This window comes from Salmo salar, chromosome ssa09, assembly GCF_905237065.1.
Source record: "Salmo salar chromosome ssa09, Ssal_v3.1, whole genome shotgun sequence".
Classification (NCBI taxonomy): Eukaryota; Metazoa; Chordata; class Actinopteri; order Salmoniformes; family Salmonidae; genus Salmo; species Salmo salar.
The window spans coordinates 66,477,727-66,498,506 of record NC_059450.1 but is presented as its reverse complement, the minus strand read 5'-3'; the positions used below and the strand labels follow the sequence as shown (position 1 = coordinate 66,498,506).

Below are 20,780 nucleotides of genomic sequence, written 5' to 3'. Positions count from 1 at the left end.
GAATGAAGAAATACAGTGTGACAGCACATTAATAAACATTTATTCTAGTTTTACAAAAATAACAGATGATATTCCTTCTTTTCCAAAACTGTGATATCACAACAAAAATACTTTTGCAGACAAAAACACAAGCCTGACCACTAGCATCAAAACAAGTTGACTGTTGCATTTAGTTTTACATCAGTCTCCTGATTCTCCAGCTCTCCCACTGTAGAGATAAGTGATGTCCTCGACATTCCTTTCACACATAATTGAATTCCTGTCGACTCGAAAAGGGGTTCGGTAGTGCTCCTAACTGGTCATCATACGAGGGGCGATACTCATGGACATGAGCTCCTGGAAGAGCAGCTTGCAGGCGTACGGCATTCTGACCAGGGAGATCTGAAACGGTTACATTGTACATTATCTTAATCAATAAATCTTCAGAAACAAAACTAGGGCTATAGAGGCCCAGAGTCAAGATTCTTTATAGGCTAGTCCCTTTTGAACACTAATCTATAGGACACATTTCACTATACTGTATTGTAGTTAGAATCAGAATTGACATAGTTACAGTAATAAAAAGGTATAAACAACAAATGAATAGGCCGACCTAAGCATAAACCATGTTAAATAAAAGGTGAAATAACAGGGACACTGGTGGTGGTGTTGACACGTACCTGTGTTTTGTTGCGACAGCCCCTGCACTCGTAGGTGTGCGTGCGGGTGTTGGCGATGGCCATGAGGCCACAGAGGTTGCAGACGTGGACCTGGTAGGGGTCGGACGCCTCGAACAGCCTCTCACGCAGGAACTGAGCCGCGCCGTGGGCTATCTGACAATCGCGCTCCATCTCCCCAAAACGAAGACCTCCGTCACTTGGTGGACAGATGACAGCATGATTAGTAAAGCATCTGATCTAGGATCTAGTACTTTTATTAACATCTAAAAAGACAGAACTGATCATCGATAAGCTCATACTTAAAAAGTCGCTTTATGAATACGAGCTCAGAAATGCATACCCAGTGCACTCCCATAGTGCCATAAAGGGGAAAAGTCATACGTTAAATCATTATTAGTGTTCTTACCGTGATCTGCCCTCCATGGGCTGTCTGTTGAGGATCTGGACTGGGCCTCGGGCCCGAGAGTGGATCTTGTCGTCCACCATGTGCTTCAGGCGTTGGTAGTATGTGGGCCCGAGGAAGATCTGAGAGGTAATCTTACGGCCGGTGAAACCGTTGTACAACACCTAGAAGGGAAAGATGAAGCCAGTCAATTGTACTCTCTAGACAGACTAGTGTGAAATAGCTACTATAGAAAGTTGGTGTGAATGGTAAAGGGGGCTGATGTCCTGACCTCGTTGCCCCTCAGGTGATAGCCGTATTCAGACAGCAGGTTGGAGACCTTCTGCACGTTGACCGCATCGTTGAAAGGCGTGGCGTCACCAATCTCCCCTTTGTTGGCTGAAACCTACAAGGTGAAAGGAGGGCGGGAAGGTGAAAACGTTGCTACAAGAAAACTGCCATCCGCAACACTTGATTTACGTGACGTCTAAAAAATAAAATGCTCCGCTTCATTTTTATTGAACAAATTCTCGCTGACCGTTGTCATTTGTAAAAGATCTAATCTAGACGACAGACAATCCTATTGATTTACTTAATATCAGTTTACGATCACATTGAGAGGTCTCGTAAAAGGAGTCAAAGTTGAAGTGGGTGGAGGAGTCATTAGACGGGCGACAGTACCTTTCCCTGCAGGCACTCAATCAAATGGCCGACTGTCATACGAGAGGGGATGGCGTGGGGGTTGATGATGATGTCTGGAGTAATTCCCTCGCAAGTGAAGGGCATGTCCTGCGGAAAGCGTCGGAACAATGGACATAGTTTACTTACAAAGACCTCTGCATGTGGGTTCCAATTTTCAGAACCAGTTCTTCTAAGGGATATCCTCTTACAGGAACGTGGCACATTCTTCCATGTTCTATTTAAAAATCAGTTTTATAGTACATACTCCTTCTGGGACGTTGTTTAGCGTTTCCTGTGAAGAGACCTTTGTTTGTGTTTATGTTCAGTCTAAAACACAATATGTCTCTAGACATTTGACCAGACAGCCTGGCTCAATGACATACTGTGTAGTCTAGTGAAGAGTAGTCCGGTAGACGAGGCATGAGGAACATGTCTAATACTTCACCTCCTGTCTGTACTGAATACCACAGGTACCCTTCTGCCCGTGTCGACTGGCAAACTTGTCACCAATCTGGGGGATACGAACGGAGCGAACCTGGAAAGAAGAAAAAAGAAATGGAACGGAGTTAAATCATGCCACAAGTAGGCAGATGAGTGTCAAGTGTAAGGAGGCCTCATAACCTTCAAATCTAACTTTATTTGTCACATACAGCAGCTGTTATTGCAGGTGTAGAAAAATGCTTGGTGTTTCTAGCTGTGCAGTAAGGTTAGAGGGTGCAATATTCTGTCAGTGGAGTCCATGTTGCATTTAGTCAATTTGTCAACAACTCTGATTTGGCTTCTTGGTCTTGTTGCGTCTATGGAAGCAATGGGGGGGTGGCAGGTAGCCTAGTGGTTAGAACGTTGGGCCAGTAATAATTGCTGGATGGAATCCCCAAGCTGACAAGGTAAAAATATGTAGTTCTGCCCTTGAACAAGGCATTTAACCCACTGTTCCTAGGCCATCATTGTAGATAAGAATTTGTTCTTAACTGACTTGCCTGGTTAAATAAAAGGTTACACACACACACACACACACGATGCTTGTAAAACTCAAGTCATGGTTAATTCAAGCCTGCCCCTACTGTGGATGTAATTCCTGCCTACCCTAAACTTGACAAATGAGAAGTAGAGCTGTCAACAGGAGTAATTTGTTACCATGTTCGTTTTTACATTTTTACAGCCTACTACTCGCATTGTCAAAATGTCACTACTGGGGAAATCTAGAGGACTCAGGACACACCCTAATCTTGCAGAACTTGTAGCCCTCCTGGTTGAGGGTGACCATGACTTGGTCCACGATGCCCGTCTCGCTGGTGCGGAGGAAGGTGCTGCAGTCCCTCTTGGTGTAGCGCCGGTTGGTGCTGTCCAGCTCGTCGTCGGTCTCCGGCAGGGTCACCGTCTTGCCGATGATGACGTCCTCGCCGGAGACACGCACGCCGGGAGCTATCAAGCCGTCGTCGTCCAGCTTGTCGTAAATGGCGTGCCTCATGCCTGAGGGAAGGGGAGGATCATTGGGTTGTTCAATGAGAAATTCTCTTTGTATGAATGCCAATTTAACAGAAGTTGCTGATGGAAAACGTATGATATGATGGAAATAGTAGGCTCTGGTTTTATGGCTGACTCCTTTACATTTTTCAGATGCCAAGATGCCTAGGACTCACCCGAACAGGTTTCACGTGTGGGTTTTTCAAAGATTTCCTCCTGATCAAAGCCTTTCTTTGACTCCTGTTCTTTGTAGGAGCGGTAGAACACAGACCTGAAATAAAAACACTTATTTACACATTTCGTCTAAAGTCATTTTCACATCAAATTGCAGGTCTTGAAATCACAGCACAAACCTGAAGAATCCACGGTCCACCGCAGAGCGGTTCATGATGACAGAGTCCTCCTGGTTGTAGCCAGTGTACGCCGCAATAGCCACAATCGAGTTGATACCTAAACCAGGCACAAATGGAGGATTTCAACCAGCCAGAACTTTAAAAAAAACGGCAGACATTTTTAGGTCAGAGTTAAAGAGTGTAATTGGCTGTCAATTCTGCAGCGCTCCAGTTCTCACCTGCAGGGAGCTCTCTGAAACGCAGGTACTCCATAGAGCGGGTGGTGACTAAGGGTTTTTGGGGGTAGTAGAGCACGTGGGCCAGGGTGTCCATCCGCACGTGGAAGTTGGTGATGTACACACCCATGGCTTGTTTACCCATAGCAGACTGGTACGTGTTTCTGGGAGACTACACGGGAAAAGGTGGGTGGGAAATGTATTCATTAAAATGGATGGATAAAAATCTTAATTTAGGATGTTCCATAGCCACGTCTTAGCATAGATATTAACAGTCTCTTGCCATTCCATCTATTCAATCAACCCAATAAGAAAACCTATTTTAGGAGCATCATATTTTTTTGGGGCCGTACCTGGTTGTGATCGGGGAAGGGGATGATGGAAGCACAGACTCCCAGGATCATGGAGGGGTGGATCTCACAGTGGCTGTATGTAGAACAGTAGGCCACGCCCTTCTCCTGGAGGTCGTCAGGGGTCATGGCCAGCATTACAGTCTCCTCCTCCAGGGTGTCGATGTACTCCACCACGCCGCTGGCCACCAGGTCCTGCCAACTGTAGTTGTTGTACTCCCTCTCCTTCAGCTGGTCGATGTGTCTCCTCTTCAGCAGCAGCTTCTGTTTCTCTACGATCAGCAGAGGACGACAGATCCTCCCGGCGTCCGTGTAGATGCGGATCTCCCTCTCTCGGATGTCTCTGATCATGGACACCTAGAAAAGGGGAAATAGCGTATGAGAACATAGAAAATCTGAAAAAGGGGATATTGGGTTTTTATGTGTAGGTTAATTTAACAATAAAATTATGTAAATGTCAGAAAAGCAGAAATTCCTGAAAATCTGGGAAAATTCTCTCTTACCTCAGACACAATGATGTCCATCTGTCTCCTCAGTTTCCTCAGTGTGTTCATCAGCTGCTCTGGGTCCTTGTGTATGCCCACCCAACAGCCATTCACAAAGATCTTTGTGGCACTGTTAAGAGTATAATTAATGGAAAACATCAGTTAAAATGCAGATAAAAGCGGGTTGACAAACTTTTCAGAGACATGACAGAATGTTTTTGATATTTTCTGGATTAATAAAAGAGTAGTGTGCTGCCATCTGCTGGACTCACTCCGCGATGGCTGCCGGTGAGATCTCCTCCAGGTTCTCCATGCTCCACTCCTCCAAGAACTCCAGGATGGGAGAGGGCTGGGAGCCCACAGAGATGTAGGCCATGAGGGCCAGGTTCTTCACTAGGCCTACAGCATGACCCTGGGAAATAAGACAGGGAGGGGACATAAAAATGGGGGACAAAATAAGCAGGGACAACACTTTCAATGTCAATTGAAGTGATAGCTTAGCTCCTTGTGGGTAACATTACAATTTGGCATCATACAACAACATACAACCCCCTTGATAAGGAACATGTATGTGATTTGGAGTGGTATTGGGCATACCTCAGGGGTCTCAGCAGGGCACACCATGCCCCACAGCGTGTTGTGAAGCTGTCGGGGCTTGGCTAGCTTGCCGTCCCTACCAATGGGGGAGTTCACACGACGAAGGTGAGAGAGGGTGGAGGCGAAGGTCAAGCGGTTCAACACCTAAAAACAGATGAGGAATGTTGTCGTTTTTAAATGACGATAAACAAAATCATCTTATAGCAGCATAACGGCAAACTGTAACTATATAGGGATGTGTAGCAGATGTGTTCTGCCCTGTGTTACCTGGGACACTCCAGCTCTGGCCTGATGGGCCTTCTTGACGTCACCCCAGTTCCCCGTGGCCAGAGAGTACTTCAGGCCGTCGGAGATGATTCGTGTCTTGATGGCCAACTCCAGGTTGAAGTCTTTCCCTCGGTCAATAAACTTTTGGGCGTAGATGCGGATCTCTTTCAGCAGGTTCTTGAACATTCTAAATGGGTCCAAACAAATGAAAAAAAAAAAAGCTTCCATACATATTCACCAAATGCTCAGTTGATTAGGAGTGCGGTTTACAAAAAGTTGCACTACATCTGAATGAAAGCTTTCTAGACATTTTATAGATGTGTTTCTTTAGGACTTACCCACGGAACAGGAAAGCCAACAGCGGCCCAGCCAAGTCTAGTCTCTTGTTGCCATAGTGATCCCTGTCGTCCAGCTCTCTTCTGCCCAGGGCCGCTAATAGGAGTCTGTGGACCATGTACCTGCAAACAGACACACAACTGAGTTACATCAATACGTCCAACAACAACATATTGCATAAAGACCATTGCATGAAGAAATGTAACGCCGTCATAACCATAGAATTACATAAAGAATGTCCAACAGAGACCTGGTGAGTTACACGATCTCTATGGCAGTGGTTTCAACCTGCGTTCAGCAAAGTTTGCAATGAATTAAAAAGTATAATATGGCAGTGTTAGCCTGTTAGGGCTAGGGGGCAGTATTTACACGGCCGGATAAAAAACGTACCCGATTTAATCTGGTTATTACTACTGCCCAGAAACTAGAATATGCATATAATTATTGGCTTTGGATAGAAAACACCCTAAAGTTTCTAAAACTGTTTGAATGGTGTCTGTGAGTATAACAGAACTCATATGGCAGGCAAAAACCTGAAGATTCTGTACAGGAAGTGCCCTCTCTGACCATTCCTTGGGCTTCTTGACTCTCTTTATTGAAAATGTAGGATCTTTGCTGTAACGTGACACTTCCTACGGCTCCCATAGGCTCTCAGAACCCGGGAAAAAGCTGAATGACGTCGAGGCAGCCCCTGGCTGAAAAACATTAGCGCCTTTGGTAAGTGGTCTATCAGAGGACAATGAGACTGAGGCGCGTGCACGAGGCGACCCCATGTTTTTATTTTCTCTCTCTTTGAACTAAAACACGGTTTCCCGGTCGGAATATTATCGCTTTTTTACGAGAAAAATGGCATAAAAATTGATTTTAAACAGCGGTTGACATGCTTCGAAGTACGGTAATGGAATATTTAGAATTTTTTTGTCACGAAACGCGTCACAAATAGTGTCTTGAATGCACGAACAAAACAGAGGATATTTGAACATAACTATGGATTATTTTGAACCAAACCAACATTTGTTATTGAATTAGAATTCCTGGGAGTGCATTCTGACGAAGAACAGCAAAGGTAATAACATTTTTCTTATAGTAAATCTGACTTTGGTGAGTGCTAAACTTGGTGGGTGTCTAAATAGCTAGCCCTGTGATGCCGGGCTATCTACTCAGAATATTGCAAAATGTGCTTTCACCGAAAAGCTATTTTAAAATCGGACATAGCGAGTGCATAAAGGAGTTCTGTATCTATAATTCTTAAAATAATTGTTATGTTTTTTGTGAACGTTTATCGTGAGTAATTTAGTAAAATGTTAGCGAATTCCCCGGAAGTTTGCGGGGGGTATGCTAGTTCTGAACGTCACATGCTAATGTAAAAAGCTGGTTTTTGATATAAATATGAACTTGATTGAACAAAACATGCATGTATTGTATAACATAATGTCCTAGGATTGTCATCTGATGAAGATCATCAAAGGTTAGTGCTGCATTTAGCTGTGGTTTGGGTTTATGTGACATTATATGCTAGCTTGAAAAATGGGTGTCTGATTATTTCTGGCTGGGTACTCTGCTGACATAATCTAATGTTTTGCTTTCGTTGTAAAGCCTTTTTGAAATCGGACAGTGTGGTTAGATTAACGAGAGTCTTGTCTTTAAAATGGTGTAAAATAGTCATATGTTTGAGAAATTGAAGTAATAGCATTTCTAAGGTATTTGAATATCGCGCCACGGGATTACACTGGCTGTTGCGTAGGTGGGACGATTCCGTTCCAACTCAAGGTGTCGCCAACTTAAAATATTTTCAGGTAACCCTCCCCTTGTACTGTCAAATAAATTTAACACCATCCCCCCCCGCATAGAATTAACTCAAAATAATGTTTAAGACCACAAATAACAATAACTGCGTTTATAAACGTGGATATCGACTTCGCCACTTCAGCATGCTTTTGTGGCACAGTTCGATGCCACGCAGGGCTGCTGGCCAGAAGATGAGCCGACCACCACAGATGATCTCACTCTCCCTGCCTGTTTCATTACTTCACCATCAGAGCCGGTGTCAGAGGGAGCAGCCCCCTATCCACATCGACGGGACAGTAGTGGAGAAGGTGGAAACTGAAAATGGTCCACCCACACAGAGCCACTGCCTGTTCACCCCGCTATCATCCTTAAGGCGAGGTCAGTACAGGTGCATCAAAGCGGGGACCGAGAGACTGAAAAACAGCTTCTATCTCAAGGCCATCAGACTGTTAAACAGCCATCACTAACATTGAGTGGCTGCTGCCAACATACTGACTCAACTCAAGCCACTTTAATAATGGGAAAATTGATGTAATAAATGTATCACTAGCCACTTTAAACAATGCCACTTTATATAATGTTTACATACCCTACATTACTCATCTCATATCTATATACTGTACTCTATACCATCTACTGCATCTTGCCTATGCCGTTCGGCCATCAGTCATTCATATATTTTTATGTACATATTCTTATTCATTCCTTTACACGTGTGTGTATAAGGTAGTTGTTGTGAAATTGTTAGGTTAGATTACTTGTTTGATATTACTGCATGGTCAGAACTAGAAGCACAAGCATTTCGCTACACTTGCATTAACATCTGCTAACCATGTGTATGTGACAAATAAAATTTGATTTGAAAACGATCAGCTAGGGTGGAATCAGATTTTCAAAATTTTTACGCCATATTTATAATTATATAAAATATATACAAACATTTTTCCACCAACAGGTTTCTGTGCCAATGCACCAGACAACCAATAAACAAGACATACAGACTTCAGGCACTTCAATATCATGGTTTGCATTTTCAACACCACAATAAATGGACTATGTCAATCTCAACAAACAGAAAACACATCCATATCCCATTCTTCTCCACAGATCCCCTCAACCTCTGTCAGGTTGGATGGGGAACATCGCTGCACAGCTATTTTCAAGTCTCTCCAGAGATGTTAGATCTGTTTCAAGGCCAGGCTCTGGCCGGGCCACTCAAGGACATTCAGAGACTTGTCCCGAAGCCACTCCTGCATTGTCTTGTTGGCTGTGTGCATAGGGTTGTTGTCCTGATGGAAGGTGAACCTTCACCCCAGTCTGAGGTCTTGAGCGCTCTGGAGGGAAAACCCTTGTACATTTTCCCATCAGTTGCGTTTCTATCAAATTGACTTGTTGCAGATAAATGTATGTGCCTAAATACGCAGTGCACATAAAAATTACTTTGAGATTAAACTCCCCATGTAATGAATAAAAAAATACAAGTTAAATGGGTTTCCATGGCATTTTCAACTCTACTGATGGTTTCGTCACAAAAAATGTTGAGTAGGTGTGTGCGCCCAAATTAGGCCAAATCGGTGCCCAAAAATACCGATTTCCGATTGTTATGAAAATTTGTAATCGGCCCCAATTAATCGGCCATTCCGATTAATCGGTCGACCTCTACCACTAATGTCACTATAAATGGTGGATAGAGGGCAGGATAGACCGTTAGACTATATTGACCTGTGGAACAGTAAAAGTTAGCACATGGAAAAGCGTAGTCCATAAAGGAAGTACCAAAACACATTGATATAGGGGTGCATGCAAGCAGATGAGGAAATTTGTCTAGAATGGAAGACATTATACAGTAAAACCTGTAAAAGAGCAAAAGTTAACCAGGAGAAAAAAAAGCTTGAACAACCTTCCCCTATTTTGGACCACCCCTCCCCCCAGTAAATTGCAATCTGTCCCCAAGATATTTTGTCCTCAAGAGCTTATTGAAGTGATTTGCTGATCCCCAGAATGGAAAAGATTGGTAACTCCTGCTCCATGGTCATTACATGAATATAAAATAATAAATACTCACCCTAAGAAATAGGCCTTCTTGGTCTCACAGAAGTCACTGACTCCGACGTGGGGGAGCACCTCCTTCTGCAGCACCTCCTTGGCGTACTTGATCCTCCTCTCCTTGGTGACACCGGGCTTGGCACCACGAGAGCCGATGAAGTTCAGCGCCACGTTCTGCTCCTGGATCACAAAGGCCTCGTCCAGGGATGGCTTGACCTGGTGGAGCACAGCACGTCAGATAAGAAGTGTGTGTGTGTGTGTGTGTGTGTGTGTGTGTAGTGTTTCCTGTATCTAGAACATCCTAGACAGAGATTTACCATCTCCATCATCTCAGGGTCGTCAAAGTCGTAGATGATGTGCTCCAGGATGTCTCTGTCGGAGACAAAGCCCAGGGCTCGGAACACTATGATGATGGGCACCTCCTGTCTGATGTAGGGCAGAGTGGACACGATCCTCTGACCAATGGCACTTTTCTTCACCCCCTGGGAGAAAAAGAAACAAAACAAAATGTTGACATGTAAATATCTGGGATAGTAGAAAATGTGCCAGTAAATTTAGGACAAGGTATATTTGTTTCTCACCTGTCCTCCCCTGGCCATCATGCTGACCCAGATGGAGCTGGTGGGGCGCGAGGAGTTTTCCAGGCAGGAGCGGCACTCCCCTGTGTACGCATACTTTGAGTCCTTCTTGGCGAAGACGTACACTGTGTTCGTGGCCATCTTCTCCTGGGCGATCAAGACCTGCAAACCAAACAAGGCAATTGCTATCAATAGCTCAATTGCAAAAGCTTGTGTTACTGCTCACTCATTAAAACCAGGGTTGGTTAGGTTCCTTTCTTAATGTAATCTGTTACAGTTTACTAGTTACCTGTCCAAAATTGTAATCAGTAACATAACTTTTGGATTACCTAAACTCAGTAACAATCTGATTACTTTCAGATTACTTTTCCCTTAAGAGGCATTAGAAGACAAAAATGAATATTCCCAATTGCAGGATAAATCAGTGTTAGAGTTCACATAGCTGGCCATAAATAGATGTTGCATTTTACTTTATGGGTTGGTTATGTAGGCTTCTTCTAACCCATTGCTTTCTACTACATATAATAATACGATTAGGCTATATCTTTACATTATGTAGAGTAACTATAATGTTGTTGATCCATCCTCAGTTCTCCAATTACAACCATTACACTCTGTAACTGTTTTAAAGTCACCATTGGCCTGATGCTGAAATCCCTAAGTGGTTTCTTTCCTCTCGGGTAACGGAGTTAGGAAGGACGCCTGTATCTTTGTAGCGACTGGGTGTATTGATCCAAAGCATAATAAATAATGTCACCATGCTCAAAGGGAAATTTAATGTCTGCTTTTTATTTTAATCTACCAATAGGTGCCCATCTTAGTGAGGCATTGGAAAACCTCCCTGGTCTTTCTGGTTGAATCCGTGTATGAAATTCCCTGCTCGATTTACAGATAATTTATGTGTGTGATACAGAGATTAAGTAAATCACGTTAAACACTACTATTGCACACAGAGTCCATGCAACTTAAGCACACGTTTTGTCCTGAACTTATTTAGGTTTGCCATAACAAAGGGGTTGAATACTTATTGACTAATTTCAGCTTGTGATTTTTAATTAATTTGTAAACATTTCTAAAAGCATAATTCCACATTGACATTATGGGGTATTGTGTGTAGGCCAGTGACACAAAATCTCAATTGAATCAATTTTAAATTCAGGCTGTAACACAACAAAACGTGGAAAAAGTCAAGGGGCATGAATTAGAGGTCGACTGATTATGATTTTTCACCGCCGATACCGATTATTGGAGGACCAGAGAAAGCTGATGCCGATTAATCAGCCGATTTTTTAAATTTATTTATTTGTAATAATGACAATTACAACAATACTGAATGAACAGTTATTTTAACTTAATATAATACATCAATAAAATCAATTTAGCCTCAAATAAATAATGAAACATGTTCAATTTGGTTTAAATAATGCAAAAACAAAGTGTTGGAGAAGAAAGTAAAAGTACAATATGTGCCATGTAAAAAAAGCTAACGTTTAAGTTCCTTGCTCAGAACATGAGAACATATGAAAGCTGGTGGTTCCTTTTAACATGAGTCTTCAATATTCCCAGGTAAGAAGTTTTAGGTTGTAGTTATTATAGGAATTATAGGACTATTTCTCTCTATACGATTTGTATTTCATATACCTTTGACTATTGGATGTTCTTATAGGCACTTTAGTATTGCCAGTGTAACAGTATAGCTTCCGTCCCTCTCCTCACTCCTACCTGGGCTCGAACCAGGAACACATCGACAACAGCCACCCTCGAAGCAGCGGTACCCATGCAGAGCAAGGGGAACAACTACTCCAAGTCTCAGAGCGAGTGACGTTTGAAACGCTATTAGCGCGCACCCCGCTAACTAGCTAGCCATTTCACATCGGTTACACCAGCCTAATCTTGGGAGTTGACAGGCTTGAAGTCATAAACAGCGCAATGCATTGCGAAGGGCTGCTGGCAAAAGCACGAAAGTGCTGTTTGAATGAACGCTTACGAGTCTGCTGCTGCCTACCATCGCTCAGTCAGACTGTTCTATCAAATAATAAACTTAATTATAACATAATAACACACAGAAACACGAGCCTTAGGTCATTAATATGGTCGAATCCAGAAACTATCATCTCGAAAACAAAACGTTTTTCCTGTCAGTGAAATACGGAACCGTTCTGTATTTTATCTAACGGGTGGCATCCCTAAGTCTAAATATTCCTGTTACATTGCACAACCTTCAATGTTATGTCATAATTACGAAAAATTCTGGCAAATTAGTTCGCAACGAGCCAGGCGGCCCAAACTGCTGCATATACCCTGACTCTGTTTGCAAGAGAAGTGACACATTTTCCCTAGTTAAAAGAAATTCATGTTAGCAGGCAATATTAACTAAATATGCAGGTTTAAAAATATATACTTGTGTATTGATTTTAAGAAAGGCATTGATGTTTATGGTTGGAGCAACGTGTACCTAAGCGATTATATGCAACGCAGGACAGGCTAGATAAACTAGTAATATCACCAACCATGTGTAGTTAACTAGTGATTATGATTGATTGATTGTTTTTTATAAAGATAAGTTTAATGCTAGCTAGCAATTTACCTTGGCTTCTTACTGCATTCGTGTAACAGGCAGGCTCCTCGTGAAGTGCAATGTAAAGCAGGTGGTTGGAGCGTTGGACTAGTTAACCGTAAGGTTGCAAGATTGAATCCCCGAGCTGACAAGGTCAAAATCTGTCATTCTGCCCCTGAACAAGGCAGTTAACCCACCGTTCCTAGGCCGTCATTGAAAATAAGAATGTGTTCTTAACTGACTTGCCTAGTTAAATAAAGGTCTAAAAAATATATATATATTTTTTTTTTTTACAAATTATATATATATATATATATAAATAAAATAAAAATCGGCATCCAAAAATACCGATTTCCGATTGTTATGAAAACTTGAAATCGGCCCTAATTAAATCGGCCATTCCGATTAATCGGTCGACCTCTAGCGTGAATACTTTCTGAAGGCACAGTAGCTTACAAAAGCCTATTCTTGCTTTTTTCCTGCGATCCTTCAAATGCATTTAGTGTGTCATCATAGTGGTCTTTGACTTGTGGCCAGACTCACTCAGGCGGAACAAACCTAAACTTGCACCTTTTTTCAATGCTGATTTGAATATCATTGATAAAACAGGAAAGTGTCCTAGATTTTTTACACAAACATCTTTTCAGAATGACTAAAAACAATCTTTTTTTTTTTAAGTATCTGTCATCTGATTACAATATTTTTTCTGGTAACATAACGGATTACAGTTTCTTCATAATATGTTACTCCCCAACCCTGATTAAAACATAGAATCAAGACCAGGAATCTGCCCTGAAGTCCACCCTCTACTTTCTCTCTCCTTTTACCTTCTCTGACCCATTGATGATGAAGTAGCCCCCGGGGTCCAGTGGGCACTCGTTGAGCTCACACAGATCACGGTCTGTCAGGCCGCTGAGCAGACAGTAGGTGGAGCGCAGCATGATCGGGATCTTGCCAATGAAGGTCTTCTGGTGCTGGGTCTGCAGCTGGTCCTCACCCTCCTTGATGATGGTCTTGGTGATGTCCACGTACAGTGGAGCAGAGTACCTGTATAATACAGATGTGGCCCTAGTCAGCACTGAAGGTTGCAAATGATGTGCAAGGGAGATTTATTGTGATAAAAGTATGGCCCAAAATGAGCAAACTTACGTAAGGTTCCTGAGTCTGGCCTCGTTGGGCATCATAGGCGACGGGGCTCCATCTCTTTCCCAGTGAGTGGGTTTTGAAAGGTAGATCTGCTCAAACTTCAGCAAGTAGCGGGGCTGTAGAGCAACAAAAAGGAAGCGTTAACAGGGCATTAGTAAGTGCCCTCGTAGCCAGAGGCAATACATGGAGCAGAATATCTGAAAGTGCCTGTCTATCACTCACCGGATCCTCCACCTCTCCAGAGGTGTGCTGGGCCTCAGCCTGCAGGTCAATGGGCGGGGCATCCTCCACGATCCTCTGCACAGACATCTGGATGAACTCGTCAAAGGAGTCCAGCTGCTGTCGCACCAGGCCCTTCTCATCAAAATAGGAACTATAAGGCGCATCAGAGAGGATAGTGTTATTTGAAAATAAGAAAACTGCATAGTGTATGCTACATGATACAAAAAAAATAGGAGAGATAGGTAAGAGCATAATCTTACCTGATAACAATCCAGCAAGCTTCCTGCCATAAATCGGGGGTGATTTCATCCTCATCCTCATCGTATTGGATATCTGAGATCACAGAATTGGTTAATAGATCATAGAAAAGACATCAAAGAAGTGAATATAGACGCAGTGACATAACATTAGCCAAGGCCCTAACTAGTTCATGGAGTTTTCAACAGCACAACTGATAGACACAAAGGCATTTTAAATCTGCAGACCTCAAAGACTTGCTAACTTTAGTTTTTTCAACATGGCATGATGCGATTTTCATATAAGTAGACCTAGTTGAAAGTGTGATTATAGCTAGGTGTTTAGTCTGGTGAAACCAGCCAACTAATTAACTAGGCAATTAGTTAACCGCGCAAGCTACATAGCGCTAGTATGCTTGCTAGCTACTGTAGCTATCTATTCGCGGTGATGCGCATATTAGCCTGTATGCTAGCTAGCAGCAAGCTAGTTAACTACATTATGTAAAAATTAACGCATTCGACTCAAATGGCTGAAATACCAACAAACCTTCATCTTGGTCATACATGGTTACTGCTGATTCCCTCTAGTGTTCGCATAAATAAGCAGAAACCGATTTTTAAATAATCAACCGTGTCAGATTCAACGCTGTCTAACGTTACACACTTTGCTAAACGAACACAAAAAATATCTATGGTCAAGCCTAAACGTCACTTCCTATATCAACGTTATTATTTTGATGTGCAAGAAATTAGTCTTAACTAAATATGTTTACTACTCTGATCTAATATTAACTATTATAATCAATGTTTTTCTAACAAACAATATGTTTTATTATATTAGATGTCGTATCTTAATAGTTGTAAACGTAAATAAACGGCCTTTCCGGCTACGTAAGTTCCTGTCAGGATATTAATGGTTTCTTGCAATAGCGACACACATGCGTTTTTATTCAAGGTTATGTTATCTCACTGTGGTTTCTAATGTATGATTCAATTGTATTCGTTTGTAAAGATGTATAAATTGTTGCAAGTCCCGTTACGTGAACTTGTTACTTGTAAATGTTCTCGACATCTTTCCGTTCCATGTCGATCTGTAAAGCATAGGACCAAATGGATATCATCACCTGCTCTACCAAGGCAGTATACTTCTGTGTTTGGAGGAAGCGGTTTCCATCAGGCACTTCCTTTTGTATTGAATGACACATGGATGACCAGGTTTTACAGCACTGCAAGAGGAGCAAGCGGTGAAACTCAAGAGCTGGGTAAAAATGTAAAAAATCAGGGGACACACGCCTCCATAGAGCCAGAGAAAGAGGAGGAATTTGTTTTCATGGACTACATTGAGCCGGAAGATAGTCACGTTGACCAACTTCGTGGTCAGCTCCATGTGAATGCTGTCCCCATGATTTCCAAAGAAGACAAGAGGTTGCCGCCACGGTCAGGCTCCGAGAAGCAGCAGAGGACTCTGGAGCAACAGCTGCGGTCATTGAAAGATGGGACCGTCACCAAACTGGAGACGGTGAGCCCTGATTCTCTCATCGAGTTTTATGATGTAGGGTTCCCTCTCAAGGAAACAAGTAAGAAAAAGAAACTTAAAGGACAGCAGAGAATCTATGGTACACCAGATATGGAGGAACCTCTCAGTGACACCTGCTGCAACGGATGTGGCGCGGTCATGCACTGCATTGCACCTGATGTGGCAGGCTATCTTCCAAGTGAGAAGTATAAACTTTTGCTAGAGGAAGACGAATTGAAAAGGGCAATTTGTCAACGTTGCTACTTGCTCACACACCACCAAAAGGCATTGACTGTCAAGATGTCCAAGGAGGAATATCGGGATATAGTCCGCAGGGTCAAATCAGAGAAAGCATTGGTACTGTTGATTGTAGATCTTCTGGACATCCCAGACTCCATAGTACCAGACTTGCTAGAGCTTGTTGGAGAAAACAAACACATAGTGGTTCTGGGTAATAAAGTGGACTTGCTCCCTGGAGACTCTGAAAACTACTTGCAAAGGATTAAACGTCAGCTTTCTATGTACTGTGCTGATGTAGGCATTTCCAGTGATAATATCAAAGATGCCCACCTCATCAGTGCCAAAACGGGATACGGAATAGAAAATCTAATCTCAAGTCTTCAGAGATCGTGGAAGTACAAGGGAGACGTGTATCTGGTAGGAACAGCCAACGCTGGGAAATCCACACTGTTCAACAGTCTACTGGAGTCCGACTACTGCAAATCCAGGGCCTCGGATGTGATCCACAAAGCTACCATATCTCCATGGCCTGGTAAGATAGAGCTCTGCCCAGCCTGTAACCCAAAGTTCCACTATAAGATGCATTACAAACACTCAAACAAGGCCGTGAACAAAAAGTTTCTTGTTGAATAGGTTATTTTGTTGAGAACATGACCTTGTGATGGCACATAGGCTGTCTGACTGTTGTAGAGGTTATTTATGGAACTCTCTCCTTTCTACTGCTGTAATCAGAAGTCTTGAAAAAGCTTTACATTCCAATGACTTTTTCAGTCACATTGATGAAAAGCTTGAACCAATAACACCTACAGTGAGTATACCGAACATTAGGATCACCTTCCTAATATTGAGTTGCACCCCAGAACAGCCTCAATTCGTCACGGCATGGACTCTACAAGGTGTCAAGCATTCCACAAGGATTGCTGGCCCATGTTGACTCCAATGCTTCCCACAGTTGTGTCAAGTTGTCTGGATGTTCTTTGGGTGGGGAACCATTCTTGATACACACGGCAAACTGTTGAGTGTGAAAAACCCAGCAGTGATGCAGTTAATTTTACAAATATTTTGTTGTTGTATTTTACCCCCTTTTTCACACCAATTTAGATCTTGGGGCGGCAGGGTAGCCTAGTGGTTAGTAACCGAAAGGTTGCAAGTTGAAATCCCAGAGCTGACAAGGTAAAAAATCTGTCGTTCTGCCCCTGAACAAGGCAGTTAACCCACTGTTTCTAGGCTGTCATTGAAAATAAGAATTTGTTCTTAACTGACTTGCCTAGTTAAATAAAGGTAAAATACATTTTTTTTTAAACGCTGAAACTCCCCAACGGGCTCGAGTCACGCATCCTCCGAAACATGACCAAACCGTACTTCTTAACTCCCGCCCGCTTAACCCGAAAGCCAGCCGCACCAATGTGTAGGAGGAAACACTCAACTGACAACCGAGGTCAGGAACCCGGCCCACCACAAGGAGTCGCTAGAGTGCAATGAGCCCTGCTGGCCAAACCCTCCCCTAACCCATACAATGCTGGGTCAATTGTGTGCCGCCCCATGGCACTCGCGATCACGGCCGGGTGTGATACAGCCCGGGATCAAACCCGGGTCTGTAGTGACGCCTCTAGCACTGCGATTCTGTGCCTTAGACCGCTGCGCCACTTGGGAGGCCCCTCAGCGTTGCAGTTCTTGACACAAACGGGTGCGCCTGGCACCTACTACTATACCCCATTCAAAGGCACTTAAATATTTTGTCTTGCCTGTTCACCCTCTGAATGACATACATACACAATCCATGTCTCAATTGTTCGAGGCTTCAAAATCCTACTTTAACCTGTCTCCTCCCCTTCATCTACACTGATTGAAGTGGATTTAACAACTGACCTCAATAATGGATCATAGCTTCCACCTGGATTCATATGGTCAGTCTATATAATGGAAAGAGCATGTGTTCCTAATGTTTTGTACACTCAGAGTATGTCCGTTTGTGTATAGGCTCAAGTCTCTAAAATGTTGAAAACAAATTCTTAAATTGTATTTGAAATTGAATATGATCCACAGGTACAACCCTGAACCTCCTGAAGTTCCCCATCATCAACCCCACCCCGTATCGCATGTTCAGGAGGTCCGAGAGGCTCCAGAGCGCCTCCAAGCAGACCGAGAGTGATCTCTCTCCACAGGAGCTCAAGAGACTAGAGCAGTTCAGCAAGCAGGGCTACCTAGTGGGTAAGAGATTGGTGTTGGCTGTTGGGGATACGACTGATGGTAACCCCAACAGGGTAGCCTAAATACCAAGGGGTGGAATTGGACAACCCATACAGCTTAACCCTTGGCCTTCTGTGTTTTCAATGGCTTGCATTGCTGCTTATAGATTTGTACTCTTAATGCAGGGTAATTATTAAAAATCCTATGTTGGTTTAGGTCGCATTGGGAGGACGTTCCGTACCAACATAGAATCCAACAGAGGCCTGATAGAGTTTGATCCTGATAGTCTGGCCTATGGAGAGGATATGATTGACAAGGAGAGAGACTGTACTCTTTCCAACCCTTCTACGGAAGTGGACTTGACGCTCAACGAACTGAAAGACGCGCATTGGCTCTATGACACCCCTGGCATCATGAAAGAGCATGACGTGAGCTACTTCCTATTCGCTCTTGGCTCAACTGTTTCTGCCACGCTATAACTTTGCCCATATTATTTCATAGATTGCAATGCAACTCATTACAATCCTGGAATCTGTCCAAAATGGCAACCTATTGTTGTGCACTATATAGGGAATAGGGTGCCATTTCAGACACACCCCTGCATCCTCTTGAAACAGCATGTATGCATGATGTAACTGTTTACCAGCACTAGGAGAGAACACTTGGGACTAATTAATACCCTTTGACTAAGTTTCCCTTCTGATGCTAGTGAGTTGACAGATGAAAGTAGTTCCTTAGCTTATCCCCTGGGGGAGAAGGAGTCCCTTGTTATTCCTCTCCTATTATTACATCACGTTTGGAAGTATCATTTACACAAGTGGGATGCCAGGATATATTTACAATGGAACAGATTTATGGATCAACCATCTTGTGTGTCACTGCAGTAGATTTATGTTTAGTTTATTATTGCATTGTACCACTCTCATAAAGGTTTTCTTTAAGACAAGCCCTAACTAGTGAACAGAACAATGCCATCCATTCATCTCACCCCCCCCCCCCCCTTCTCTCATGTTTGTTAGGTCCTCGATCTGTTGACAGAGCAGGAGGTGAAGTTGGTGGTGCCCACACAAGCCATCGTACCCAGGACATTTGTGTTGAAACCTGGAATGTCGCTATTCCTGGGAGCTCTAGGCCGAATTGATTACCTTCAGGTGAATGCCTTTCATTGTTGCTTATGTCCTTGAGCTGTTCTTGTCTATTCATGTTCTGTATTATGTCACTTTCATGTTTTGTGTGGACCCAAGGAAGAGTAGCTGCTGCAACAGCTAATGGGGATCCTAATAACATAACAAATAACCATGCTCAACTGTGACATCGAAACAGTGGTGCACTCTTTGACTTTGAGACGTAATATTCATTTCCCAGGGTGAGAAGTCCTGCTGGTTCTCAGTCATTGCTTCCAACCGGGTCCCGATTCACATAACCAGTCTGGACAAGGCTGACAGCATTTATCAGAAGCATGCTGGTCAAATCCTGCTGGGAGTAAGTTGATGCTGCTTACTTAACTCAGTTTAAGGACATATAAGCTCTTTCTGAAATGGTACTACAAAACAAGTTTACAAATAATGTTATCAACATGAAGAACTCTGTGTGGATAGGTACCAATGGGTGGAGAAGAACGCATGAAGGAATTCCCCCCTCTTGTCTCCCAAGATTTTGAGCTGAAGGGGCAGGGTTATCAGAAAGCCAGTGCTGATATCAAGTTTTCCTCCGCAGGTAATACACACATAATTACAAATTGATAAACCAGCCGACCCAGACGTTTCAGGGTTGGTATTTTTCAAAAGCCTAGCGCTACCTAATTTTTAAAAATGTATTCTATTCTTAGGATGGGTGGCAGTGACAGGAGTGGAGGGGAACAGTCTCCTGCTGCGTGCCCATGCACCAGTGGGTGCAGGGCTTTCCCTGAGGAGTCCACCTCTACTCCCCAACATCGTTAACCTGAAGGGAGAGCGCATCAAGAAGTCTGTAGCTTATAAGACCAGGAAACCCCAGGCCCTGGTGGACACCAGCATGTCCTACAAAGGAGCAGAGAGGCTCAAGGTGAAGAAGAAAAAATGAAGTGCTTAACACCCTCTATGGGGCAACAAGGGTTTTCATGTCAAGAGGCTTTTTGTACAGGATATTTGTGATACAGCACTTTCAGCTATGGATTTTTTTTTTCAGCTCTGGGTTTTGTAAAATTGTCTGTAAATGTAACAATTATAAATAACCTACATATAAACAGTTGTATTTGTTTATCGATGTGTAGACTTGTGCTTCAATTTACATTGCTTTCTTTCCATTTAGACAGCAGGCAGGGAACCTTCAGTTAATCACTTTTTTGGAAGTACACTGCTCAAAAAAATAAAGGGAACACTTAAACAACACAATGTAACTCCAAGTCAATCACACTTCTGTGAAATCAAACTGTCCACTTAGGAAGCAACACTGATTGACAATACATTTCACATGCTGTTGTGCAAATGG

The 20,780-nt window shown here is 43.0% G+C and overlaps 2 protein-coding genes across 2 annotated transcripts; one reads left to right on the top strand and one right to left on the bottom strand.

The window, feature by feature from the left end:
* Window positions 1-18: 18 nt before the first annotated feature.
* Window positions 19-15,008, bottom strand: rpb2 (DNA-directed RNA polymerase II subunit RPB2). The gene is given in 24 exon segments (NM_001173679.1): window positions 19-381; window positions 660-855; window positions 1,066-1,226; window positions 1,334-1,447; window positions 1,723-1,830; window positions 2,168-2,257; window positions 2,945-3,195; window positions 3,366-3,460; window positions 3,543-3,639; window positions 3,761-3,929; window positions 4,111-4,464; window positions 4,611-4,722; window positions 4,865-5,004; window positions 5,190-5,333; window positions 5,457-5,643; window positions 5,795-5,914; window positions 9,646-9,842; window positions 9,944-10,108; window positions 10,208-10,366; window positions 13,589-13,808; window positions 13,911-14,023; window positions 14,130-14,280; window positions 14,390-14,462; window positions 14,913-15,008. Coding segments are annotated over 24 exon segments (3,525 nt in total). The 5' UTR covers window positions 14,932-15,008; the 3' UTR covers window positions 19-291.
* Window positions 15,009-15,252: 244 nt separating this feature from the next.
* noa1 (nitric oxide associated 1) lies at window positions 15,253-20,551 on the top strand. The gene is made up of 7 exons (XM_014212071.2): window positions 15,253-16,653; window positions 18,168-18,332; window positions 18,528-18,739; window positions 19,331-19,462; window positions 19,677-19,793; window positions 19,910-20,027; window positions 20,140-20,551. Exons 1-7 carry the CDS (start codon window positions 15,351-15,353, stop codon window positions 20,370-20,372), a joined length of 2,280 nt encoding a protein of 759 aa, XP_014067546.2. The 5' UTR covers window positions 15,253-15,350; the 3' UTR covers window positions 20,373-20,551.
* Window positions 20,552-20,780: the final 229 nt, after the last annotated feature.